Here is a 25,695-nt window from a genome sequence, read left to right on the forward strand (position 1 = left end):
CCGAGCCATCGGTCCACAGGTCTCGTGTCTATGCCTCGTTAAACTTTTACAGGTCGAGATCGCTTAGTTGTTAGACTGGCTGTTGAGAATGCGCAGAATAGCGAGGAAGAGGTTGATGATGTCAAGGTAAAGGCTGATGGCAGCAGCAATCTCCTCCTCAACATGGTGGTGGCGAAGAACAAGCTGGGTGTCGACGAGAATGTAGCCACTGAAAATGAGAGCAGCAAGACCACCGTAGATGAGCTCGCCGGTAGAGCTGTAAGGGAAGAACATGGCCATGAAGCTGAATATAACGAGACCCCACAGGGCACCGAAGAGATAAGGCATCCATGATGTGAAGTCGTACTTTGTCTGGCAAGCGAAGAGAGTGAGGAAGACAAAGATTCCGGCAGTAAGTACGACAGCGTTGAGCACGATGGATGTCTTGTAGAACGATACGATGACTGAGATGGTGTAGGCTTCGGCGAGGGTGAAGAGCGAGAGGAAGAGGAGGTTAGTCGGGTAAGACTTGCGCTTCCAGTAGGTCAAGCCCATGAAGATCATGGCACCAAAGAGCTGTGAATGTGTTAGTCGTTCATGTCCATGATCCCGCTGCTCAGTGAGAACTTACCGAAGCCCAAACGACACCGGGGTGGCTCTGGATCCAGTCCTTGTAACCAGTGCTGAAGAATGTGAGGCTGCTCACTCCAGCAGTGGCGAGAAGCTGGACAGTGAGGATGGTGTAGACCTTGCGAACGAACTGGTTGCGGATATCAACAGTAGCCTCAGCCACAGAGCCGCCAAACTGGACATCATCATGTCAGCATTTCCTTATTCGCCCTGCATCGAACTTATCTATTCCTACCTTGAAGTCATCGGGGAGGTTGTCCTCGCTGTTGCGGGGCGCACCAAAGAGGCCTTGGGTCTCATCGCGAGCAGCCGAACCCTCAGCGTAGGCGGGGGGCGCGTGGGTGTAGTCGTCGGGGTCGCTCTGAGGTGCTGGCTGGTACTTGGTGTTGGAAGCCATCGCGGCGATAAGTGCACGTACGTAGCGAGAAGTCTTTCGATCGCTTGTGGGTTGAGTTGGTTGAACGAAAGGAGAGGTCGTACGAGGGAGATGTCGAAGTAGGGTTGGTTTTCGAGGTTAAAATGGTTAAAGTGAATGGAAAGTTCGGGTCACTTCATCGATGATGCGAGGCCCATAGTAGAGAAGCGCTCAGGGAGGTCATGTGGGGGATAGAATGGGGAAACTGTGGCGTTTTAGGCAGCTCGGGAACGGGTGGCGGTGCAAACTATGGCGTCAGTTATCCACTTGAGCTAAAGCTCCATCTAATGTTAGTGATATCAACCGACTCAGCTTCGCACTATAAGCATCTCACACTGAAAACTCATTGTGAATAAGGAACTCGCACTGATTTCTGTCATTTGCTCCAAATCATTCAATTTGAGAAATATCCGCTATAGCAAGTTACATCTCAGACTTTGCTCAATAAGCCCCAGGTCGGACACTGTCCGCATTCATAACCTTTTCGATATCACTCGTAATCCCTTGTAAATGTTGCCCATTCCCAAAACTAACCTCCACTCAGACGAGACTCGGCGGCCTCACTTGGAAGCAGGGGTTTTCTGCTGTGCATGAGGAGCAGGCGACCCTATGCCCAAGTTGAATGCCGGAGGGTTTGATGATGGCCTAGGAGCCGGGGATGGACTCGGGGGCGTCATCTGCGGATAGGTACTGAAAGGGTTCTGGAAGTGAGTACCCTGTGTCGGCGGTGGCATCAAAGGGGTATAGGGGCCAGCAAGAGTCGCCGTAGTAAACTGGTCTCCAGTCGGCGTCGAAGTTGGGACCGGTATGAGGTCTCCTCCGCCATTCAGTGCAGGTGAATTGTCCAGTCGTTGGGGATAAGAACCTCGTTGCTGTTCTTGCTGAATGGGCGACCACGACTGGAAGTTTGGTCCTGGGATCGAACCTGGGTAAGCCAAACCAGAGGGAAGACTCTTCTGGTTATACACGTTCGCTCCAGTAGACTTGTCCGAGGATCCAGTTTGACACTCAAAGCGGGCCGTTGTGTGGTTCTTGTTGGGCGTGAAACTACGCTGATAGTCTCTCTGCAATGCTTTGATTTTCTGTGCAAACGGTATATGCTCGTACAAGGCGTTTGATTGCCCATTGAAGAGTCTGGAAGCTTGAACTTGACTGGGGAGGCTTAGTGCAGGGCTTGCTATCGAAGGCTGATTGTCCTTATTGACCGGAAGTTTCAGGCAAGAGGGCACCCCCCCTGGAAGAGTGGGCTTCAATAATGAAACATCGTAAACAGGCTTCTCTTCTGTCGTGATCTGGATTTGCTGTGGGGGAACTTGACCGACTTCCGTCGGTTGTGTCTGGTTAGAGCTCTCCTGAGAAGATGAGATTGCAGTTGATGCGGATGACGGAGTGGACATTCCAGTAGCGACAACGACTCGTCGTCGTTTCGGATTATCAACTGACTCCCAAGGTGGATAAGGAGAATCGCCGCCATTGCAAATACTGATGGTTGTTTGTCCAGACGACAGAGCGGTTCTCTTGTTCGAGTTTCCAGTTGAATACTCACCAGACGACTCGGGTTGGTGAGGTTTGACTTCTTGCTCGCATGAGGGCTGTGGTGTTTCCGGGAATTGAACGAGGCTCATTTCCTGGTCCAACGACTGGAAGTCCAGCAATTGTGTCTTTCGAGAACTGATGGATTCGACACTTGACTCCCGTTGAGGGCTGAGTCTTTGGACAGTGTCTACAAATTCGCTGAACTCTGGTGGTGGTGTAGGTTCTGAGACTAGCATTTGGAATGACACTGGTAATGCTTTCTCCGAAATCCAATCCATGAGAACCTGTGCAATTTCATTGCTGTTCGTCTCCAGAAACATGAGATGTCCGTTGCCCAGTATGTTCTTGTCCTCAAGCTTGATCAGGTCGCATTTGACGCCAGCTTGCAGCATGAAAGTCACTGTAGCCCAGTCGTACATGCCATGCGAGCTGGCATGTGCCGTGACAACCGCGTTAGGCACTTTCTTGATATTGATGAGCTTGCGGGGCTTTGGAGCCTGTACGAAACATTCGCTCTTTCCATCAGGCGAAGTAAGTGTGGTTATGTCGAGAGGGTTCTTCTCAGGATGGTCATATCCTCCATGTGGATGTGCTGGAGGATCGTAGGCAAGAGGGATGTCCGTCAATCCGTAGATACGAGTCCCTTCCTCATACTGAATGAAAGGTGTGTACTGGCGGTAAGGATTTCGTTCTTTGGGGCACGCCGTGCCAAAAGGAGGTCCTGGTGGCTCAAGAACAATAACACCAGCGACAAGATCAGGTTCAACGTCGGTAGCCAGCCAAGCCGCAGCTCCACCTGATCCTTCGCCTACGAGAACAGACTTGCCGACATGGCGCAGGAGTGCTTGGAGGGCATTTTGAGCGAGAGATTGGCGCTCCACTTTGTTGAGGTGAAGAGTCTCCAAGGAAGCGCAGTACTTGGCGAAAATGGGATCCCCGCGCATTCCAGTCTATAGATTGTCAGTACCTGTATGAATAGACAAAGATTTGTACACTTACTCCAGGCCATTTATCGTGGAATTTCGCCTTTGCATATTGGAGTGGCACGCCCACTTCTCGAGGCACACCAGGCGCAGTTAGGCTTGACTCTACTCCTCTTGCCGGGATAGAACTGGAGCTGAGGCCTGCTTCGCGGTGGATGTAGTGGGAGGTTGTTAAAAAGTTGGAGCGACCAGAAGGGGGTAAATCAACGATGAAGACTTGGAAGCCTTTGTTGAGGAAGAACGAGGCCCATCCAGGCTGACCATCTGGCTTGGTTGTCTAGACCTACGCGGGATCAGAATCAGTTGGTATGATGAATTCTGGTAATACTGCTCACCTGACCAGTGTGAAAGTCTCCATGAATGAGGATGATAGGGTATGGATGCTGTCTCTCAAGAGGCTCTAACCCCTCAACGTACATCTGGCCAACGATATTCTTCGCAGTTGCAAGCGTTGAGCCCATGCTCCAGTCAACGTTGACGAAGAATGTCGTTCGATAAGAGGCTGCTTCGTCATTCTGCGCTGCCGGCTTTTGTGCTTCTTGTTGAAGATTGGGCAAGTCGGCGCTTTGGAGGTCGTCAGGCTGAGAACTGGATAGGTCTGGGCGGGTTGACGGGTCCGCAGGGGCCTTCTCGCCCGATGGAGGAGAAGTTTGGTTCATATTGAGTTGTTGGCTTGAGAGTTTGTCCCATGAAAGAAACGCCTGGATCCGGATTTTGAGCGCCCGGTGTCGCTGAAGCTGCGCCTGGAAGAACGCCTCGGAACGATGATGATCTAGAGGAAAAGAAACATTTGTTCCTGGAGGGATGAGCCGATTGCCAGGTGTTTGCGCGCCGACACTTCTCGGCGAAGAGAGTCAACAGTGGTGATTGAAGAAAGAGAGAAGAGATTGGTTGAGTCGGTTGAGCCTGAAAATAGAGGCAGGCAGATGAGGTCCGAACGGAGGCGTCTTCGAAGAACGTCTCTGAAAAGCCTAATAATGTGGCGCAAGTGCTTGTTCAAGATTATGTCAAGCCCAAGTTTCCTCTCGGTGATGGAGACGAAAGATGCGGTGTTGAGATGAGAAGTGCGAGGTGCGAAGGAGTTACTCGCGGGTGGAGGATGAAAGGCCGACCCTCATATTCTGACGACACATAACAACAGGTATTTCGGGTGCCTTTATTTGACCCTAAAAAGCCCTAAAGGCACATTTCCATTTGTTATTGCTTGGCCGGTGCCAGTTGTCGACAGCCGTTGAATACCTAGACAATGATTGTTCCCCGCGAATGCTAATAGTGTGATGCAATTCACGGTCAATCATGTCAATTGTCTTTGCACCCATGTAGAAGTTCCGTTTCCTCCTTTGTCTATCAACAATCTTTAGCTCAACGGAATCGATGTGCAAAACCTCCAAGTCCTATTGTTCAAAAGTTTCCGAGTTTGTGGGCACGCCCCATAATCGCGAAGGAACAGATTCCCAGATGAGAAAACATATCTCAGTGTGACCTTTTGTATAAACTATTTCCTTATCATCATCAGTAAAGGTGGCCGTAGTCCTCCATGAGCGTAAATAGACCATGATATTAGAGCAGCCAGCTCTAGCAACTCAACCAGATAGCACATCATATCCCACAACAGCCAATACGCCTTTTCCTTACATTATGAGTTGAAGTTGAACGTTCATGGTGACGCAGGCTCAGGAGCATCATCCTTCATGTCCGGCACCCAGCCCTTAGGTCTCTCACTCCCTCTCACCACAAGCCCATACCCCAGCCTCTCAACCTTTTTGACACTCTGCCTCATCACAGCCATCTTGCCTCTCCAATCCTTCGTCGGCACATCAGGTAGGATCTCAAACTCACACCCAAGCTCTTGAATATCACTCATGATATTTCGTCCTCCATTACCAGCCAATTTACCGTTCTGAGCTGTCGTGACAGTCGCAAAGCGCATCATCTCACCAAATAGATCGAAGATGCCGAACATGTAGTCGTTTGGGGTGAGTGACATGTCGCTGGGCATAGCATCTTGTGCTTGTGTGGGTGTGATGAGGGTTTGGTGGCGGAGGTAGTGTGCGAAAGAGAGAGCCTCGACGAATTCTTCGAGGCAGCGGAGAGAAAAGGTGTAGCGATACCGGTTGACGTTTTGGACATCTGGCGCGATTCCATTAAGGAGCTTAGAGATTTCTTCGAGGCGTGTATCTATGTCTTGTTGGATGTGAGAAGGGAAGTCCTTGTTGAGATGCTTGACTCTGTGATGTGTGAGCAGACTTTCACTGAGATTGCTACCTTATGAGCGTGCTTACCTCTGAAGCGTAAAGATGCTATCAACTGGTTAGTAAAGCGTGCACTTATAAACCCAAGTCTTCAAAAAACTCACATCTTCTTACTCTGGGCAGTGACATCTCGCGATGCCTTCACAATCCTCTCCCGTCGATCATGATGCTCATCAAGCTCATCACGAAACCCTTCAAACATATCATGGAACCTGCCCCTTGGCCCAGCCTGCTTCGGCGGGCCCGCATTCTTAACACGAGCATTGCCGTCGCGATCTCTCTTAACACCGCCCGACATTATGATTCGATTGTTAAGAGAAATGCAGCTTATAAAAAGAAAAGAGATGGTGGTCGATGATGTTGGAGGTTGGTTAGGTAGAGGCGGGTCTTGATTTGTTAGTGCGTGTTTGCAGGGATGACGTGAAATTTGTTAGTGGGGAGAGAAAGCAAGCAAGCTCTCCATTTTTGGAAGGATGGAAGACAGCAGCTTGATTCGTACTGCGTTACTCAACATCAGCAAACTGCCATTGAGTGGCACGCAACAAGAGATTCTTTTTTTAGTGAATCGGAATGAGAGGGAAATTGAGATAACTTGAGACGTCACAATCTGTTATAAGCTATGGTCTTATAACCTCCTTGCCCTCTGTATCCTGTCTCATCTCACTACAGACTCACCGCCAACTGTCATCTTCACCTCACCTCAACCAACCTTCACAATGCCTTCAATAACCCCCTTCCTACGCACAACGCCACTCTTCACTATATCTCTCTTCCTCCGCCTCGCTCTTCTCTTTTACGGTCTCTATCAAGATGCCCATTCAGCCTTGAAATACACAGACATCGACTACCTTGTCTTTACCGACGCCTCCCGCTTTGTCGTTGAAGGCTCATCACCATATGCCCGCGACACATATCGTTACACGCCTCTGCTCGCCTGGCTGCTCCTACCAACCGTCCGGTTCTCCGCCTTTGGAAAGCTGGTCTTTGCTGCGGCTGATCTCTTGGCGGGATGGCTAATTCTGCGCGTGCTTAGACGGAGGGGTATGGATGAAGCTACGGCCGGAGGCTTTTCCGCGCTGTGGTTATGGAACCCTATGGTGGCGACTATCAGCACCCGTGGAAGCTCAGAAGGCCTCTTGGGTGTGTTGACGATGGGTTTATTATGGGCTGTTGAGAGGAGAAAACTCAGTCTTGCTGCGATCATTCTTGGATTGTCGGTTCACTTCAAGATTTACCCCTTCATTTATGCACCAGCTATTGTGTGGTGGATGGACGATGCTCGTTTAGGAAAAGAGACAAAGTCTGCTACTCGTTCTTCATCATACAAGGAAGCACTCTCAAACTTCTTCACGCCGGATCGCCTCAAGTTTGGACTTCTCAGTCTCATAACGTTCATGATTCTCAACCTCATCATGTTCTCCATGTAAGTCCTCATACCAAATATCAAAACTAGCATAACTGACCCTCTCGCAGTTATGAGACCCCGTTCCTTGTTCATACTTATTTTCACCATGTCACAAGGATCGATCACCGTCACAACTTCTCGCCTTACAATGTCCTGCTGTATCTCACCTCTGCCACTCCAGCTGATGCTGCGCCTTCATTCCGTATCGAGTCGTTCGCTTTCCTCCCTCAGCTTCTTCTATCTTGTGTCCTCATTCCTCTCGCTATCGCCAAGCGCGATCTTGCAACAGCCATGATGGCTCAGACATTTGCCTTTGTTACGTTTAACAAAGTCTGTACCTCCCAAGTCAGTTAACCTCATCCTTGTTGCTCGTCCATCAACTAACATGTCATCAGTACTTCCTTTGGTACATGATCTTCCTGCCCCTTTATCTGCCTAACTCATCTTTTCTCCGTAACCCTGAGCTGGGCATCTCAGCTCTGTTGCTCTGGGTGGTCTCCCAAGCTGCCTGGTTGCAACAAGGTTACCAGCTCGAGTTTCTCGGCATCAGTACCTTCTTCCCAGGCCTTTGGTTGGCCTCGCTCGGCTTCTTCTTGGTCAACTGCTGGATTCTGGGTGTCATCATCAGTGACGGCGCTGCTCAGTCAACACGATCGACCATCAAGTTCCACGTCGAATAAGAGCCACACCAAGTCCCCGTTCCAAAAATAAAATGGAAATACAGAAGCAGGCGTGCAGTAAGCATGGATATTTTATTGATGATAAAGATAGCATAGATATTCAGACAATCTTATTCATCGATTATACTACTAAATCGCCAGTATCGTGGAGGGTATATGGAAGCTCGTATCCCCTGAGATAAATTACCTCGCCGTCTTCTCTTCCATTTCGTGACTTTTCAACAGATCCCAAGCAAGTTCTTCTCAAGGCCAAGTAAAGCCATGACAGCAATTCCCGTGTATACATGCGCCCCCATAACTCCCAATCTCCTGGGTATGTGGTTTCAATTAACAGCTTCCTTTCCATAGTTCCAAACCTTGAACGCCGTCTCAAAACAAAAAGAGTGATGTGTCATATGTATAATCCAGCCGTATCGATCTTCTGGCTGTCTTCTGTGGTTTAAGATTCATAGTTTTTTATGTTGGCATGCATTTCTCACTGAATCGTGATGCCAGTCGCAAGAGATCGATAATTCGACAACTTGAGTGATGCGATCTTCGTCCTCGGAGGGTCAGGCGTAATGACCATTCTTCCGTCCTTGTTGTACACGATGTTGCCAAAAGACTCACTCAGTTCTGGAAAATGAACATCGGGGCGTACGCGACCCATCTCGGCCAAAATCCTCTCGCTCCACACGCCAGAGCAGGCTCCCTTGCGCAAGATGAAGAACGGGTTGAGAGGGGGTAGTACAGAGTCTGATATTCACGTTAATTAGAAATTCAGGGCTGAGCTGCATTTAAACTTACCAAGATCAACAAACCGAATCCTCAGATAAACCACTTCCTTGAGCTTTTCCAGTGATCGAATCGCAGACAGTACCAACTTTTCAAAGGCCTCGATGAATGCCATATCTTGAATGCCAGAGCCAGTCTCGTGGAAGCTTGTGTTGTATCGACAGCAATTCTTGACTGTCAAGTCCAGAGTCTTGAGTCGGGCAGTTCGCGGGTCAGTTGACCGCATAGCCACATCAAAAAAGTGGTGGCAGACACGGCCAGTGTAGGCGAAATGCTCTAATGAAGGTAACGCCTCGGCCATCCTTGCACAAATGTGCGTCTTCTGTACGACCTTCGAATAGAATGGTGACATGACCCCCTCTCGACGATAGTCGCTCTCGAGGCAAAGACTCAAATTCGTGATGTGGCGTGGGAGTTTTGGAAGAAACTCGGCCATAGTAATATAGCTCTTTGACTTTGGTTTGCTATAGGAGCCTTGCCACTCATAAAGACCTGGTAAAGCATTCAAAACTGTTGCAAAGTCCTGATCATCTCGCATAAGATTCCACTGGCCCCTCGTGACTAGAGTCTGCACCGTATCGAGGACAGGCAGCGGCTTGTAAATGGCCGGATCGATCCTCTGCTCGGGAAAGTGAAGAACTCTCGGGGCCTTGCGACGCTCGCCTCCTTCCAGGGTCAAAACTCTGGCCTGGGGTAAAGTCTGTCCAACGAATTGAAACACTTGCTCAAGGGTACAGTTGTTGCCAGGCAAAGTGTATGTCGCGTTAGTCAGTCCTTCCATGGTGACTGTAGGTAGCGTCAGAGTATTCGATAGAGCGACAGGTCCGTAGGTTGGTTGGAAAACAGGGAACCAGATCTCAATGTGCTTGACATATGATTGCAGATGCTCGTGCAGAGCTAGGTGAACCATGGCATCTTCCAGGCAGTCCACAGTCGCTTTCAGTTTAATATGACGATATAGCCGTTGTTGAACAAGAATCCGCCAAACATCGCTCACAAGCGCCAACTCGGTCAATTCCCTTCTCCTCGAATGTCTAAGTGCCGTCCCCCAACTCTTTGTAATACTCGATACGGCCATTGAACTTCGCGATGTAGCGGAAACTCGATACCCGAACAGATGATCCAGTATCGCTTCATGAACCTCAATTGGCAGCTGGTTGAAATCGGTTATAGGGCGAGGAAGGACCACTGGCTCGTTATCGGGGAAAGCGATTGAGTCAGTGGGAGTATCGTGATCGGGGCCATGCGGAGAACCGCTGGAGCAGCATGGTTTGGAGTGTCGACGATCAGGATGAGGGAATGGTGTACTGCTCGGTCTCGTCGGAGGAACGAAATCGGATGTTTTGGCTTGATCATGAGAAGGGCTGGACGAGCCAGGAGAGACGGGGTTGGAAGCGGTATTGAGAATGCCATTCAGCATGGACGTAGCCATGATAGAGGCAAATTCTGCATCGGAGTCGGCATCATCGTCTCGACCATCGCTCAGGTCGTTCCTTCGTGGTGTATAACTATCTCGGATGGGTAAAAGGGCGGATGCAGGAATCGAGGTAGGACAAGGCGCACGCGGGCCGGTGTGGCCATCATCGGCCGTATCCATAGGTTCACTGATAGAGTCTCCCATATCGATATCGATATCGGTATCTGGTTGCGATTCAAGTTTCTCCATAAGATGGCTCCAAGGCCGGCACGTGGTGCATCTCAATAGGGTCGGGCTGGGGTTGGATGATGGCACTCGAATACAGGATGCAGCGGCTGTTGTTGAAAGAAGAGGAGCAGATTATGGTTGACAGTGAACGAGCAGAAAGTAAAGTAGTTTATCGACCACAAGGTTCAAGGGCTGGAGATTGAGCCCCCAAAGTTTCGGTTGGTTCACGGTGGACACAGACGGACGGGAGAGGGAACGGGAGGGATGAGAAACAGGTGATTGCCCTCCAGGGAGGGGAATGGTAATTAAAAAAAAGGAAATATGATGGGTTGCGATACGACAGTCGATGAGATGGGAACCCCAGTCAATCAATGAACTCCACGGTTACGGATGAAGGCGATGAGAGGTGATTTCGTAAGATTGCGACTTTGAATAGGCAGGTAGGTAGGCAAAGAGAGTTTAGGGGAGAAGCAGAGGAAAAGAAGATATGGTAGGTAGAGAAGAATTGGGGAATAGAGATGGAGATGGAAAACAGAAGGACGGGAAGAGGAAAGGATTGAAAGATGAGCCAGCCGTTGCGTTGAGCGGGAGTGGGAGTGAAATTGGAAATGAGAGGCGTTGTTTAGCAGATGCTGCACTGCACTGCACTGCAAAGCACCGCACTTTTACTGAGGTGCATAGCTAGCGAGATCCCCTCCCTTCACTCACTTCCGCCTCTATCCATATTATTCATTGTTGTTGTTATTCTACAGCTGAGTAACCCGCTGCTGGCAACTAAACTAAATTAACTTGATTGCCATGTTTCTCTTCATTGTCTCTCCCTTTAATACCCGTCTTACTGCTCAACCAACCAAGCCTAGGTAATGTAGATTGCGTGGGTGGTTGCAGCATATCCAGCCCAGGTCTTGTTTTGTTTTGTCTTGAGTGGCAGTGAAAGTCTTACATACCTAGCCTTGTAAATGTGCATGCTCGCTCGTATTGCAGCCCACCCATTATGATCTGGCCTTTCAAGATAAGGCATCGATACTACCGTCCCCGTCATGGCCACGTCGGCGCAACACATGACTCTGCTTCTTCGGTAAATACAGTTGCATCTTGTCAATGCTGGCACAGGAATTGTCCACGACGGATCGTTATCAAAGAACCTAGTGGAGGTCGCGTGCTTAGCGGCAACGGGGGATCTCCACAGCAAGACAAGACATGTGGGAGTCCGGTTTTATGGAATTGAGGTTGTAATTGCAGGTAACCTACCAGCAACGGTTCTCTAGCAACGATCCAAGACAAAGGGAAACCTTATTCATCTTTTTTATCTTGTTCATCTGGTAACAAACGCTGAAATTATCCATGGCTGCTGCTACAGGTTCCAGCGCCGTAGGTAGATAAACCTTAGCATCTCCACTCTCCTTTCTGCAGCTCAGGCCAGGCGATCAACCAAACAACCCAATCCGATGAACGCCTCACTTTGGCCAAATGTGTCACCCAAGTCCTCAGCCCAGCCTCTGCCTTGGGTAACTGAGGCGCCGACTGAATCAGCAACTTATCACGTCATTGGGCACAAGGCATCTCCAAACTCTATCCAACCTCCACCCAATGGTCAGATTCTTCCATCCAGAATGGCCTCTTTACCTCTCGCTCGAGCCAGCGCATCATGATTTCCACAACAACCCCCTGCAAGACCCTGAAAGTTGTTCATCTGCTAGCGCCGCGCCCGGCGCGATCTACTCGGCTTTGCTTATTTCCCGTTTCTCCTCTCGTTGATGCGTTATCGATTCGTTAGTCTAGCTAGACGCTATCAAGGATTCATTCCAAGAGCCAGCTTTGTATTCGAGGGAGCAGTCAAATAAAGTGAGTCTTTCATCTGGAACACAATTGATTATCTTCAGACGCCATTCAATCCAATACTATGTTGTGCCCTTTCCCTAGGGAGCAAGAAAAGTATGACATATTCAATTAGACAGCTGAAAAAAGCCAATCAAAAGTCTCCAACGCTTATCATAAAACTGTCCAAGTGTTTTTGTCGATTAAGACCATGGTGTCATATTCAGCGTAGCATCAAATTTTGATCATCATCGCGTACCCTATATCACCGTGCGTCGTCATTCAACTTTGAGTAAGGTACTGTGTATTCGTGACCCTTGAGGCAGTGCATTGTCAAGAAGGTAATTCTTTTCTTGCATACTGACTTGTCGAAGAATATTGGCATATTAATGATCTTCCTCAACTGCCGATGATCTTCTTCTGCATGAAGATCCTTGTCATAAATAGCAACAGCTTGCAGATGCTCCATCAACAAATGCCGAATCTATATCTCCACGGCTCGACTCACAGAATGACACTTCCTCAAGTGCATTAACATACCATATGTTTGTTTTATGAGCAGAACTTCAATGGCGCCTTTTTTAAATAACAATAAGTATCATTCTGAAAAGGATCAACGAAAGTTTATGAATCTCCGATTCTTATCAACGAAATAAAGACTAGCCAACACACAACAACGATGTAAGTCCTAGCAGCCTTTTGGCTTACACGTCAAGAACATGTATTCTTGAAATTTGTCATATTTACAAATTGGATAATTCTTGGATATTGTTGCATTTCTGGATCTGTCAAGGGACTTCTAGTTTCCAAGGTATACGGCAACTAAAAGACCTCCGGAATATGGAAGCGTAGTGAGCTTGAAGCCATTGGTAGCGTCCTCTAGATAAGCCATCAGATCCTTATAACCTGCCTTGGCTGCCTCAGTGTTATCAGCAACTACTGTAGCACCTGGCTTCATGCGCGGCTTGACAAGCTTGAGTGTAGGCAGAGCCAGAGGGGTCCAAACTGCAGTTTGGTTAGTAACACTCTGCAAGGGAAGAATGCCTTTGTCGCCACGGGGGCTGACTTACTGTCTAGGAGTAGGAAATCCACTTGTTCTGGCAGATCGGTCTTGAGCGTCTCCCGCAAATCGCCCTCTCGTAATTCAATAAATTTCTCAATATCATCACCAGCTTGGCTCCAGTACTTGCGAGCCTTAACAGCCTTGGTAGGTTCGTTCTCAGTTGCAATGACTTTTCCTGGCTGTGATCCAGCATTCTGAGAAACTGCCAAAGCCAGGTAGATAGTGCTGACACCGAATGATGTCCCTGCTTCGACAACGAAACGTGCCTTCATAGATCGCAGAAGGAGATACACGTAGGCACACTTATCAGGGTCCAATGCGACAAACTTGTCAAGTGCGGTAGAGGCAGGCCCATCTGTGCTAACGTAGGGCGGTTCGTCGAGAGCTTGCTTGTGAAGGTCCCGAAGAAGCTCGATAGTTTGAGAGCTGGCAGCTATAGAAGCCAAAGTTGTTTCGATAGAAGCGTAGTCAGGCATATTGGAGTTCGATAGGCAACTGCACAAAGCTTTAAGTGATACGGAACAACTGGATAGTTCAAGGAGAATTCTGACTTTTATACAACTCGATAGTCGGGCTCAGGCTGTGGCCGATGTTTATATCCGTTGATGTTGATGAGGAATCAATGTGGAACCCGCAGTCATGAGAAGGCGTCGACCAAGTTAACCCCGCTCCTCGGCGTCAGAAGTTATTGACCGATGCCGAACTCGGGATATACTGTTTCTTGAGTCACTCGAAGAGAGCATAGGTTGAGTCACCGGAGAGAAGTAGATGCATAGAATAGCTATATGTCCTCAAATTTATCAAAGTCCCTTGGGCTAATTAGATAGTTTATACCACCAAGGAATGTCAGTATCGTAGGGTATTCAGCCATCAATCAATAATTATAGCCCTCTATAAACGTAACTACTTAAATAGATATAAAGATAGAGAAATATAAAAGGTCTTTCGAATAGCTTTTATAACTTAATCTAGCGCTTGGTTCGCAACACCTTTCCTTTTCCTTTTCCTTACATACCAGAGTTGCCAATTTGACAAACATGGATGATACTGACAGCCAAAGCATTGTAAACCTTTCCGATAATAGAGAGCCTTATAGCTAGAATAATTCTTTTGAATTTTTATTTAATCGCAAACTGTAGGCTTGTCTTTAGTCATTGTTAGTGAAAAATTGGTCTTGGCCTCAAGGTTGTGAATTTCGGGCACTCTGTACCTTTGAGAAGAAAACAAAAAGGATGAATTTATGAAAATCACAAGTTTTACACCAATTCATATCAGGCCGGCTCAAGACTTCAGTCACCTAGGATTCGGGGTCTACTTTTTCCCTAACTCTTCCAGTTTTGAAATACACAGAAATATATTAATGTAGGCCCCCCTGAAATTATGTGAGTCTGAATCGTTACGAGCACATAATGGCCTTTGATTAAGAATCTCCCGTAATCAAAGGATATGTCTCTTCCATAAGGCAGAAGACTGTAGCTAGCTGACCCAGAGAGAGAAATAAAACACTCGAACTGTAGTCCGGACAGACCACTGAAAACGATACGAATTGCAGAATCAAACATTTCTGGAACATGAATTGTAATTTTGTAAATGATCTCATTCAGTTTCTCTAAGGGCTAGAATTAGGCCACGCCAGCATTGCATCCATCCTTTGCAACTTGCTGTGAAAGGCAGCTGAGAACTTTATAGTACAACAAGTCTTGGGGACAGCTGGTATAAGCCATTAAATGGAAAAGATAGATACTTGAAAAATAATTCACTGCGAGTTCATCGAGTACAAGGCCAATTTATTTCTTCGGCATTCATGAAATATGCTCGATTTGGTTTGGATCCCCTAGGAAATAAGCACGAATGCTGCGGTGACAGCTCGCCTTTTATGATTCTACACTGAAAAGCTCCGAGCCTCAATCGTCTGGGGGCATTTGGAACAGAAGGTGTGTCAGCTTTCATTTGTAATGAACCTGGGGGAAGGCTGAATAGTGTAGAGGTGCCTCAAATGGTGCCATGTGATGGTATTGGTGGTTAAATCTGTAATAAAAGTGCCATCGGGATAGTGGGCGTAACGGATGACGTGCATGGTTTCGACTATTGCATTGGATGCCGTGTCGATCAGACAAAAGAGAGACACTGAAGAATGATTAGAAGCATGTTAATCCCGAGAAGGGGTTCGTGTAGGAAATGGCAAAAACTTCTTGTGTCAAATAACGAAACGATGCTCTGAAACTACTTATGGTTAAAGAGATGTTTGGAAGGATAAATTCAAGTCTCAAGGGAGTATTATTTTATGGTTAAATAGGAGATCAAGTTAATGAAGACTTTAAGTTGTAGGGATGATAAGGATTCGCATCAAAGGCGGTCTACAACGTTAGCAGCAGTTGGGATAATGATACAGGTGCCAATGCTGCTTTGACAACGAACAGAAAGACACAAGTTCTCAACTATCAGTCTTGGTAGCACTGGGGTCAAATTTGACCTTCTACATGTGTGTCTAGCAGCCTTGACTTGCCTTGGACTTCATTTTCGAAGTCTCGAAATACGGTTTCGGAAATTCGATATAGCCTTGGCAACATAAAACTGTCTACAGACAGTCACATGGGGTTTCAACTGAATAGCTGATGACTTATGAAACCATAGAAGGCGGTGTATACTCATGCGTGTAGAATATGGAAGGTAGCCGTGACATTCAATCTCCGGCTTGGGCCGTGTAATGTGGAGGCCAGAATGACATATCATCCTCCAGATGACAAGAAGCCATGATTGATAATGGAGATCAATCGGACCTGAGCAAGAGCCTCTCCGCGGTACATAGATCAGTTGCCGCTTTTCCGTAGTGTCGTACATATGGCAGTTTTCCTGGCAGAATGACTGGGCCGCCAGTGGACAATGGATGATATAGGGCAAGGATGTCTGTGTGTCAAGTCCGTCTCGGCACGATCTAGACTCCGTGGATGCGATTCTGCGGTTTCAGAACTTCGTCAGCTCAAAACATGTCAAGGCCCGACTCGAAAAAAGACGATCATCGGTTTTGGTGTGTCTTTGTGTTTTGTGTTAACAAAAAATGAGGCAAACATATTTTGTCTGTTGTTGTTGACTTGTTGCTTTGAGAGACCCAGAAAATAGCCTTTGATAGGTCGCTTGGCAGGGAGGGTTCTTCTGTAATAAGCGCGCTCCTTCCCTTCAGTGATCCCTTGTGCTATTAGTCATGAGCAGTTGCTTCAAAGGCATCGCATGCTAATAAGAGTCAACTCACTCAAGCATGTGAAGAAAAGAAGATATTCCCAGACGCAGACGACGCAGACGACGCAGACCATTATTCCTCTGCTAAAGACTTCTACCGAGGTCGTCGCTTGTTGGTTGTGTTTCAACCCGTCCTGACCCTGGTCTTATCCAGTATCGTCTCAATCAAAATATCGATCCATGATGGATGACACAAATCAGGTGAATCGCCCTTAGCTGCTTGCCTTGTTCGAGAAGGTCGACTTCTTTGATCGGTCCCAAATCTGCTAAAGCATGCCCTTTGGTCATTTCGCTGGCCTTCACCTGCTGAGCCACACCAGAATTCGATACAGCACCTTGCTCCCTGGTTGTCTCCGAGACACGCTTAGCTTGTGGCCTGCATGGCGCCCTACCTATTATATCCCCGACAGGCCCGGGGTTAGCACCCTCCAAGATGCTCATCGTCCGTTGGACTCGGCCGTTAGAGCCCCTTCAGGATTCCCAAAACAACCCCTTGGCTCTGTATATTTGCGACACTGAGCCATGGAGAAGATCTTGCAAAGGGGGCGCACGCTAGAACAAGATGCAAACTTTTTCTCCGACATACGACAGACAAAACAAAACAAAGACTATTTGCACACGTATCACTTCGAATTCAGAGACATCCGGCGTTTGTTAACACGGCGCTTCGAATCAGCGTCGTTTGGATATAAGACGCCGCGTGGGAAGAGACTTCAGCAGCCAACCAAATCGACTTGTGCCTGGCAGATCCAGACGCCAAAGCCTAGCGTCACTTGTTTCAAACTTGGGATTGACAGGGGTACCCCAGGGGTTGTCAAGCGCCGATTCTTGGAAGGGCTTGGCTGGTTTCCAGTGAGTGGATCTTCCGTGATGATGTGACATTGAGATTCAGTACTGGCCGCCAATCGTACTGCTTTATCACGATTTCTCAGCTGAGTAACAAAACCGCCGTGATATTGCCAATGTGCACTGTTTATGGGTATACATCGTCCTTGGTTAGGTCTTGGCCTGGCCGGCAAGATTCATCTCAAGATACTTGACAGTCTGGGGATGTGATGCAAAGGCTAGCTGATGGCAGGAGTCGGCCATGAATGATCATCCTCGCATACGCCCTGGATGGAGGCTTTTGGATTTTCGGATTTTCCCTGCCCCTTGCTTAAAGGCAACAAGATTACGGATAGTGATGAGCTAATCGTGCCGCTACCAGCACTCGAAGCACTGGCCGTTAGCTAGGTACCTCAATAAGTGCAACTACTGTCCTACATGTGACGCGCCAGCTCTTTGATTTACCGTGATAAGGCGGCATTTGCTGCATATCATTGGCGGTTCTTCACAGGGCCTGCGGGTTGTGGGCAACGACAACGGTTCTTCTCGCCCAACGCATTACGGAAAAGAATAAGGGACGTGCTGCTATTGCGGCCAAGATTGTTGTTTTCGAGAAACAGTAATCAAACGCCAATTCTGAATATACCAATCAGTGATGGCAATCGATCAGATGCCCTTGCAGTTACACACACTATTATAACTGCTTCAAAGCAATTATGGTTTCGTCGTCGATTCGATGCCACCGCAAGTGTGCCAGATTTTCGCATCCCCAGCTCCTGTGGCAGAGCAGACTATAGTGATTCAAATTAACGAGCTGGCTGAGCAAGCATGAGCATTGAAAACCCCACCGAAAACAGAAAATCTTGATGGTTCCAAGGGGTTCTTGGAGTGAGGCCCAGGTGTTTGACTTGGCGACTGTAGTCGTACAGGCTTCATCGCACTAAACTAAACAACACCTCCACGCCCTTGTCCCTGACGCCGAAGCCCTGGATCCACGGCCCCTAGCGCCTCATCCCCGCCATGGATCTTGCCTTGCGGCTCCCTCCTGAAGCAGCGAAGCTTGATCTGAACCTGCTGAAGCCACCAGTGAGAGGCCGATATTCTATTGTTCGGTGCTCTCCTATTAAACCCACATCTCCCACCCATTGTCAGCTGCTGGACGGCCATTCTCATTCTATTGTTCGGGTTATTCATTGTTGGAAGACGTCTCTTTTGACTCTTTCGTTATTTTCTCATTCTTCCTTTCCCTTGGTTTCCTTTCCCCCTTGTGCTGCTAGACAGTCCCATTTAGCTTGTTAATCACCATCCTTTCATTGTTATACTGAACAGTGTATCGCGAACTTGCGAACTAACACGACCGATCCTTATTCAACAACAAGAGAGGAGCGTTGATCGCACAACTCCTCTAATAGCACTCTTTTACTGCTTTGTTTCCAACTCAAAGCTTGCCTTCATTATTTTTCGACATTCGATTTATACGATCGAGTTGCCAACTGAGTGAAACGGCTGGAACCACTTCACTACCTCTCACTTCAACAACATATTTTTACAACTAAACCACAAAAACGAACGATAAATCTACCAAAATGGCTCTCCTAAGAACTTTCCTCGCTTCCCTGCTCATTGCAGCTCCCTTGGCTGCCGCTGCTCCTATCGATGTTGCCGAGACCCTGGGTGATATGGCCGACAGTATCGGAGGTGGCCTCGGAAATGAAGCGGATAAGAAGATGGGAATTAGCTCTTTCCTTCGACCTATGCTCAAGAACCCCGATGCTCAAAACATCATCGCTAACCGATATATTGTTGTGTACAATGATACCTTTGACGACGATACGATCAGTGCCAAGGAGGCTTCCTTTGCTGCCGCTATCAAGAAGCGAAACCTCAACAAGCGGAGCTCGATCGGCAAGGCCATGTCTACTTCAATTCAGTCATTCCGCATGAACAAGTGGCGTGCCATGTCTCTCGACGCCGATGATCTCATGGTTCAGGATCTTTACAACTCTGATGAGGTCGCATATATCGAGGCCGACCAGAAAGTTCAACTTAATGCTGCTATTGCTCAAGTTAATGCCCCTCCTGGACTTGACCGTCTCTCCCACGCCCAGGTCAACCAGGACACCTATGTTTTCGACGACTCCGCTGGTGAGGGCATCACTGCCTACGTGGTCGACACTGGTATCAAGGTTGATCACACCGAGTTCGAGGGCCGTGCCACTTTCGGAGCCAACTTCATTAACAATGTTGTAAGTAACCAAAGACTCATGAACACTTAGAAAAGAAATGGGGCTAACTGAATATAGGATGACGATGAGAACGGTCACGGCAGCCACGTCGCTGGTACCATCGGTGGTGCTACCTTTGGTGTTGCTAAGAAGGTTGACCTTGTTGCCGTCAAGGTTCTCGATGCCTCAGGAGGTGGCAGCAACTCTGGTGTCCTCCAGGGCATGCAGTTCGTTATTGACGATGCCAAGAAGAAGAACCGTGTTGGCAAGGCTGTTATGAACATGTCTCTTGGCGGTGACTTCTCTCAGGCCATCAACCGTGCTATCGAGGCTCTCTTCAACGCTGGTGTTGTCCCTGTTGTTGCTGCCGGTAACGAGAACGTAAGTGATCAACTATCTGCTATGATTTGTAACCTAACTGACTATGTTCATAGCGTGAGACTTCCCTCACTTCTCCTGGCTCTGCCCCCAACGCCATCACTGTCGGTGCTATTGACGCCACCACCGATGAGCGTGCTGATTTCTCCAACTTTGGCCCTGAGGTCGACGTCTATGCTCCCGGTGTTAACGTCCTCAGTGTCGGCATCAAGTCAACCACTGACACCGCTACCCTCAGTGGTACCAGCATGGGTATGTCTTCCTTCCCCACCTATATCAAGCCAAGTCTCAAGCTAACATGTTTCATAGCCTCTCCTCACGTTGCCGGTCTCGCCGCCTACCTCATGGGCTTCCAGAAGCTCGACGGTCCTGCCCAGGTCGCCAGTCTCATCAAGAGCCTCGCTGGACAGACCGGTGCCAAGGTCAAGAACAACGTCCAGGGCACTACCAGCAACATCGCCAACAACGGCAACCAATAGAAGCAGCAACGCGGCAGCAGCAGCATCAACCAGGGAACCCAGGGGCTAGGGAAAGCGGAATTTTTCTTATACCACAAAAATATTTCAGGATAATTGGCCACTTGTACAAACCTGAACCATTTATGCCTCGTGTATGTATGGGATATAATTTAGGGTGTCATTTATGAATCATCTCAAGTCATGTGTATCAGGAGTTTTCTTTGAGGCTTGGAAATAGCCTAACCGAGCGTGTTTGTTACTATAGATGGTACGTAACGGCATTATAGACCTTCTAGACTACCATTTACTTCCCATCGATGCATAGAGTGACAAGTTTGACGTGCGCCACTTACTACAGCCAGCGGATGCGATGTGAACGACTCGTGGTGCTAGGGGTATAACAAGACATGATGTTACGAATTGAGGCCTCAATCAACTAATACGAGAACTTGCTAAGCTGAACCCCCTTTGTAAACCATAATCTAGGCCATTTATTATATCATTATTCTAAACTTATCTCAGTGTTTTGTCAAGATCAAAGGCCAAAGTGTCTGCCATTCTCTTATTAGCTGCATCTTGATGGTTCAAAAAAGAACAGGACGATGTAACCAAAACCCCTGAATGATGAGCACGTCCGTCGATGAAAGATCGGCTAAGGCATGTCCCGTCGGTAGTGTAACAGCATGTCGCACCAACAGCATCAAAAGTGAAACCTTGCCCAGACACATTTCATGCCTTACTAGTAATAGCACGTCCCAAAGGAGCAAGAATCGCCAAACACGGGTCGAATCAGATATGAATTAATTTCTACAAGGATGAAATGTTTGCCCGCCGCCACTAGTCTGTCATCCTTGAGATGCCGAGATAGACTTGTGGCGTGACGTCGCCGTGAGGCGGAAACCAAGAGCAAGAGATATTTAATTTTCGCACTTCTTCGGCACAATCATAGTCATGGAAGGACTCGATTGCAATTTGACATCCGTGCAGGAGCTGAGTTGGGTATCAAGACAAGAGAAAACATCATCATCATCACCAGTGGGTGAACGGGGGACGAAACTTGAACTGCAACGCGCGCTGTATCGCGCCGTTGCAGGTAGTATTAACAAGAGTATAAAGCCCAGCAATATGCCGCCGAGCAGGTCCCATCATATGAGGACCATTGCTAAATGTGGTATGTACGTTAGGATATCGTTAAAAAGGTTCGTGCCGTGAACAAAGCAAAACAAATCGGCGCGCATAATATTACAATTCTTCGTGACCCGTGATGATGGGGGTAGCCTTCTCGCCACCTGGTAGGAAGACACTGGCTTCCCTGAAGATAGTATCGAATCTGGCTCCGAAGATCCAAGCGGTACCAATCTGTGGATCGGATGTTAGTTGAGTACGGCCTTGAGAGTATGGGGCTGGCGTACCATAAGACCAGAAATGCAGACCAGGGCTGCAATCACAACACCGAAGAGAACAAGAGTCTCGCCTCCGTCCATAGTTGGCTCCTTGTTTTGCACCTGGGTCTGGGTCACCGAGAGCTTCTTGGGGTCCTGCTTGGGGAAGAGAGTCTCGATGAATTGCTCGATCTGGATTTCATTAGCGAATGAACATCAAAGATGTGAAGGAGGAGGGCATACCTTTGCACATTGAGCACTGATGGCAAGGAAGTTGGGGTCGCGGGGGTCGTTCTTCTTGGCGATTTGTCGGGCATATCGTTTGAAGACCTCACATACTGTGTAGAGGTTTTGTGTGCACTCGAACATGATCTTGCAGGCATCACCCTTTGTGATCTTGACGTTTCTCTTGAGGACCTCAGGATTGCGGAAGACAAGCTCCAATGTCGCAATGGCCATGCCTTGAGGAATAGCGACAAAGTTGAAAACACTCTGGTCCTTGATGCCCGCCATGTAGAACAGACACTCCTCACTGTGCTTCAGCGCATCGAGAACCATCGCTGAGACACACTCTAGGGCCTTTGTTTGCTGGCTGGGGTCAAACAGGTCCTCCCACTTGTCGACGTGCTGGCTCCAGATCTCCTTGGGATACCATCTTCGGCCATCTTGCCAATCTTCATGGATATCTCGAATGATGTTGGTCTTCTGGAGGAACTGGGCCATCGACTCGGTAAGAGAAGGACGCTCAGCAAGCTTGGGGTTAGCCAGCTCTGACTCAACGAACAGACGTGTTAGGCCTTCACCAACGAGACCAGCGACGTAATGGCAGTACAGCTCGTACTCCTCAATAGTCTGCACACCATTCTTGATCATCTCCTCGTTTTGGGCATAGTCGGCCATGCCATTGCCCATCTGGCGAGTCATTTCCTTGATGATCTGGTAGTAGGGGGCCTTGATCTTCTTGAGCTCTGTAATGACCACATCGAAGTGCTCCAGCAGCTCCTTGTCCTTCTCCTGACTCTCATGGAATTGCCAACCATCTTGTTCCATGGTGATGTGGAAGTTTCGAAGGAGGGGAATCTTCTTATCCAGCGGGATGGTCATGTCATCCTCGATGGTGTCTAGGCCACGGAGGCAGAGGTAGAAGAGAGTGATTGGGACGAGGAGTTCGTGGTTAAGCTCTTGGATGACAGCCGCAAAACTGCGACTTGTCATATCGAGGTAACGAAAGCATTCTTTCAGCTCTGGGGACTCTGTGCTGGGATTGCGCTGGTGGACGGGATCATGCCAGACCTTCCTGAAGCGTTGTTAGACATGGTCTGTTTGGTACGAGGGCCGAGAGGATATAAATTTACCATTGGATGATCGATCGAAGCTGGTAAGGGTGGAAGAGGTAGTAGAGGTAACCCATCTTGGCGGTGGTAGCGTGAGGGGAGAGGAGAAGGAAGAAGTGAAGCGCGCAAGAGCTTGAACTGAGCAGTGCACGTCTTGATACAGACGTACAAGGCCAGGGAAACGGGAGGAAGCGAAATATATATATCAATTAAGTTGCAACCAGGTCCCGGAAACGTCTTTGGTGTGTATTTTCACCACGAGATGCTTGGAGAGAGGAAAGGCGAGAGAGAGGACAGATGGGAGAAGCAAAATAAGACTGGTTGACCTCCGCTCCGGATAAATCCACAAATTATGCACAGAGCTCAATTTCTCATCTGGTAGGTGGGTGCTGCCGACCGATAGGGGCATTAGCGCCGCGTTACATGCATTAACTGTCGTATTCGGATTCGATGACTGGTCGCGAGTTGGTACCTGAATGTGATTAGACTCTTGTCACACTGCAAGTCATTGATTAATTTCAGGCCTCCAGCTACCATCATTCATTGATCTGCGCTTATGCAACAACTGGGTAGCATCCGGAGGTTGGTTACAGTTGATCGGATCTTGCAGGCTGTCAATCAGCCGGGACTCCGGCTACGACACCGCCCCCGAACAGCAAATTAAATGCCGGTCCGGACGCCGTAATGGTGTGTGTTCATTGTTCAGGCCGAATGATGAGACGAAACATTCAAGCGAGCTAGCCTTACCCCAGGTTTAACCCAGAGAGTGTCCGAGATAGTGAAACATACATAACTGATTGTTTCTCTCAACCTGTGGATTTAGTTAGGTATCCAGCATTACGCAAGATTCTAGCCTCATGATCGCCAGTGTCTTTGGATTTGACGACCCTTACAAACTGTTTATAGATCATAGAATTGCCAGTCTTGACTCCTGTCCCAAGCCACCAAGTCCAATGTGTTCTAGATCCAAGATCACCAACGGCTCGGTCAACCCATGGACCCTTACTCTGTATGCATGTAGACGATCCGGGCCTCCTGACCGCCCAGCCGGATTTATCCACCACTAGGTAGGTGACAACCTAACAGTAGAAGACTATTATGTGATAATCAAAGTAGAGGATAATCCTTAGCTTCGACGGTTTATTTTCTGCAATTATCCTAATCTGATATACTAGGTCTGTTGTACAAAATATAAGCTCTGTTACCTTAGGCCCCTAGTGTAGGTGCCCTACTCTGTACATTTTGTAGGTCTTTGGCACAGTGGTTTTGTTTGACATGGTCTCTTTACGCCCTGAGGCGCCGTCAGCTGAACCTGGTTTGCAACGACATGCGGCGCTCACTGGTCTGAGCTACCCAAGTACTTAGGTGATAAAGCTGGCACATGACATGTCCAAGAGCCTCCATACTAAATTGATATTGTTACGAGCTGAACACAAGTCGTGGCAACCCCTCTTGTCCTCCGAATGCCCTGGGAACCTATGTCGATCATTGACGGGATACAATCCGCACAGCACGGAAATTGTATCCTACCATGAGAAAACTAAAGGACATCAGGTCTGTATTAATTCGGGGAAAAGAACAATAAGAAAGGTTCAAGGCTAGGTCTTGAAGATGATAACTCTTAGAAGTTCTGGATCTGGATCGTTCTCATGCTGCATTCTGAGTACAATTATCGTGCAAGTACGTGAACCACAGGAAACATGAGCGAGGAATCGGACATAATGTCATTCAAGTCCACATGAATCATAAATTCTAGGGGATGGTGTTTCAGTGCAATAAGAGCATGTTCACTTCTGCGTCAAGCTACCCTAAGCTTGGCTGCTGCTATTTTCGCTCATGAGAAGTACCCAAGGCTAGAATTTCCTTCGCCGACTCATCTCCTATGGGTTTCTCTTTCTAACATCGCAGTCAAGGCGCCATTTAGCAGCTGTTACTCGACATGGAGAGACTGTATAATGTCCAGCCTGGAAAGGACTGGAGGCCGAGTCAAGCTGGGCGTTCTCTCAGGCTTCCCCTCTACAAAACATCGTTCTTTTGCTTCGGACCTCGACATAACATCTGTTACAAATTACAGAGTGCTGACTCTCTGTGACGGGACGAACTCAAACTCAATGAGACTCACGATGTAAAGAGATTTGGACCTGCGGGATGCCTAGTCTAGATGGCCTACAGGATTGCAAACTGGATATGGCCAAGCTGCAAGATGCTCTAAAAAGTTCGGGGGTATCCGGAGATTCCTGACATTGAAGAGGCACTTTGGAACTGCTACAAGAGAACCAAGCAGTGGTATACGTTCATGAATGGATAGAAAGAGAAGGGAAATGGTGCTAGGACCCGGGTTATAATAATACCTAGTTATAGAACTCGATAGTCATCACAGCACTCTCTTAAGCCACCTGTCTGCGTTTTCTCACAGCTGATCGAGGCTGTATTTCATGGATGGCTATCCCAGCATAGCCCCACCATTACGTAGGCGCTCTGATCAATCTAGGTACCTCCACTTCCTCTACCTTACCTTACTTTATGAGACCCCTCACTCTGGGCAAGAAAAAGCTGGTGCTGGACTCGGGCTGTTAGTAGTGTACTGGACGTTGGGCTGGACACGAAGCCTGAAAGGAAAGTTTCCTACCTCGCGCACTGTCAAGGCAAGGCAAGGCAAGGCAAGGCAAGGCAAGG

At 48.2% G+C, this 25,695-nt stretch overlaps 8 protein-coding genes across 8 annotated transcripts; 2 read left to right on the forward strand and 6 right to left on the reverse strand.

Moving 5' to 3' along the window:
• Positions 1-63: 63 nt before the first annotated feature.
• On the reverse strand, positions 64-1,006 carry FSUBG_12752 (transmembrane BAX inhibitor motif-containing protein; the record flags this gene model as incomplete). Its single annotated transcript, XM_036677571.1, has 3 exons — positions 64-555; positions 611-784; positions 845-1,006. The coding sequence occupies 3 exons, from the start codon at positions 1,004-1,006 to the stop codon at positions 64-66; spliced, it is 828 nt and encodes a 275-aa protein (XP_036531779.1).
• Positions 1,007-1,584: 578 nt separating this feature from the next.
• On the reverse strand, positions 1,585-4,202 carry FSUBG_12753 (uncharacterized protein; the record flags this gene model as incomplete). Its single annotated transcript, XM_036677572.1, has 3 exons — positions 1,585-3,510; positions 3,560-3,820; positions 3,879-4,202. The coding sequence occupies 3 exons, from the start codon at positions 4,200-4,202 to the stop codon at positions 1,585-1,587; spliced, it is 2,511 nt and encodes an 836-aa protein (XP_036531780.1).
• A 998-nt stretch (positions 4,203-5,200) lies between these two features.
• FSUBG_12754 (translin-associated X) lies at positions 5,201-6,093 on the reverse strand (the record flags this gene model as incomplete). The annotated part of the gene is made up of 3 exons (XM_036677573.1): positions 5,201-5,771; positions 5,826-5,843; positions 5,900-6,093. The coding sequence occupies 3 exons, from the start codon at positions 6,091-6,093 to the stop codon at positions 5,201-5,203; spliced, it is 783 nt and encodes a 260-aa protein (XP_036531781.1).
• Positions 6,094-6,511: 418 nt separating this feature from the next.
• On the forward strand, positions 6,512-7,880 carry FSUBG_12755 (GPI mannosyltransferase 1; the record flags this gene model as incomplete). Its single annotated transcript, XM_036677574.1, has 3 exons — positions 6,512-7,218; positions 7,269-7,545; positions 7,596-7,880. 3 exons carry the CDS (start codon positions 6,512-6,514, stop codon positions 7,878-7,880), a joined length of 1,269 nt encoding a protein of 422 aa, XP_036531782.1.
• A 475-nt stretch (positions 7,881-8,355) lies between these two features.
• Positions 8,356-10,320, reverse strand: FSUBG_12756 (uncharacterized protein; the record flags this gene model as incomplete). The annotated part of the gene is made up of 2 exons (XM_036677575.1): positions 8,356-8,615; positions 8,667-10,320. The coding sequence occupies 2 exons, from the start codon at positions 10,318-10,320 to the stop codon at positions 8,356-8,358; spliced, it is 1,914 nt and encodes a 637-aa protein (XP_036531783.1).
• A 2,596-nt stretch (positions 10,321-12,916) lies between these two features.
• Positions 12,917-13,656, reverse strand: FSUBG_12757 (O-methyltransferase; the record flags this gene model as incomplete). The annotated part of the gene is made up of 2 exons (XM_036677576.1): positions 12,917-13,122; positions 13,188-13,656. 2 exons carry the CDS (start codon positions 13,654-13,656, stop codon positions 12,917-12,919), a joined length of 675 nt encoding a protein of 224 aa, XP_036531784.1.
• Positions 13,657-18,828: 5,172 nt separating this feature from the next.
• On the forward strand, positions 18,829-20,324 carry FSUBG_12758 (alkaline protease (oryzin); the record flags this gene model as incomplete). Its single annotated transcript, XM_036677577.1, has 4 exons — positions 18,829-19,488; positions 19,546-19,848; positions 19,902-20,097; positions 20,155-20,324. 4 exons carry the CDS (start codon positions 18,829-18,831, stop codon positions 20,322-20,324), a joined length of 1,329 nt encoding a protein of 442 aa, XP_036531785.1.
• Positions 20,325-21,545: 1,221 nt separating this feature from the next.
• On the reverse strand, positions 21,546-23,096 carry FSUBG_12759 (squalene synthase; the record flags this gene model as incomplete). Its single annotated transcript, XM_036677578.1, has 4 exons — positions 21,546-21,662; positions 21,716-21,877; positions 21,929-22,982; positions 23,041-23,096. 4 exons carry the CDS (start codon positions 23,094-23,096, stop codon positions 21,546-21,548), a joined length of 1,389 nt encoding a protein of 462 aa, XP_036531786.1.
• Between the last annotated feature and the right edge of the window lie 2,599 nt (positions 23,097-25,695).

The sequence above is a fragment of the Fusarium subglutinans genome, assembly GCF_013396075.1.
Source record: "Fusarium subglutinans strain NRRL 66333 chromosome Unknown NRRL66333_c0000287, whole genome shotgun sequence".
NCBI classification, from domain to species: domain Eukaryota; kingdom Fungi; phylum Ascomycota; class Sordariomycetes; order Hypocreales; family Nectriaceae; genus Fusarium; species Fusarium subglutinans.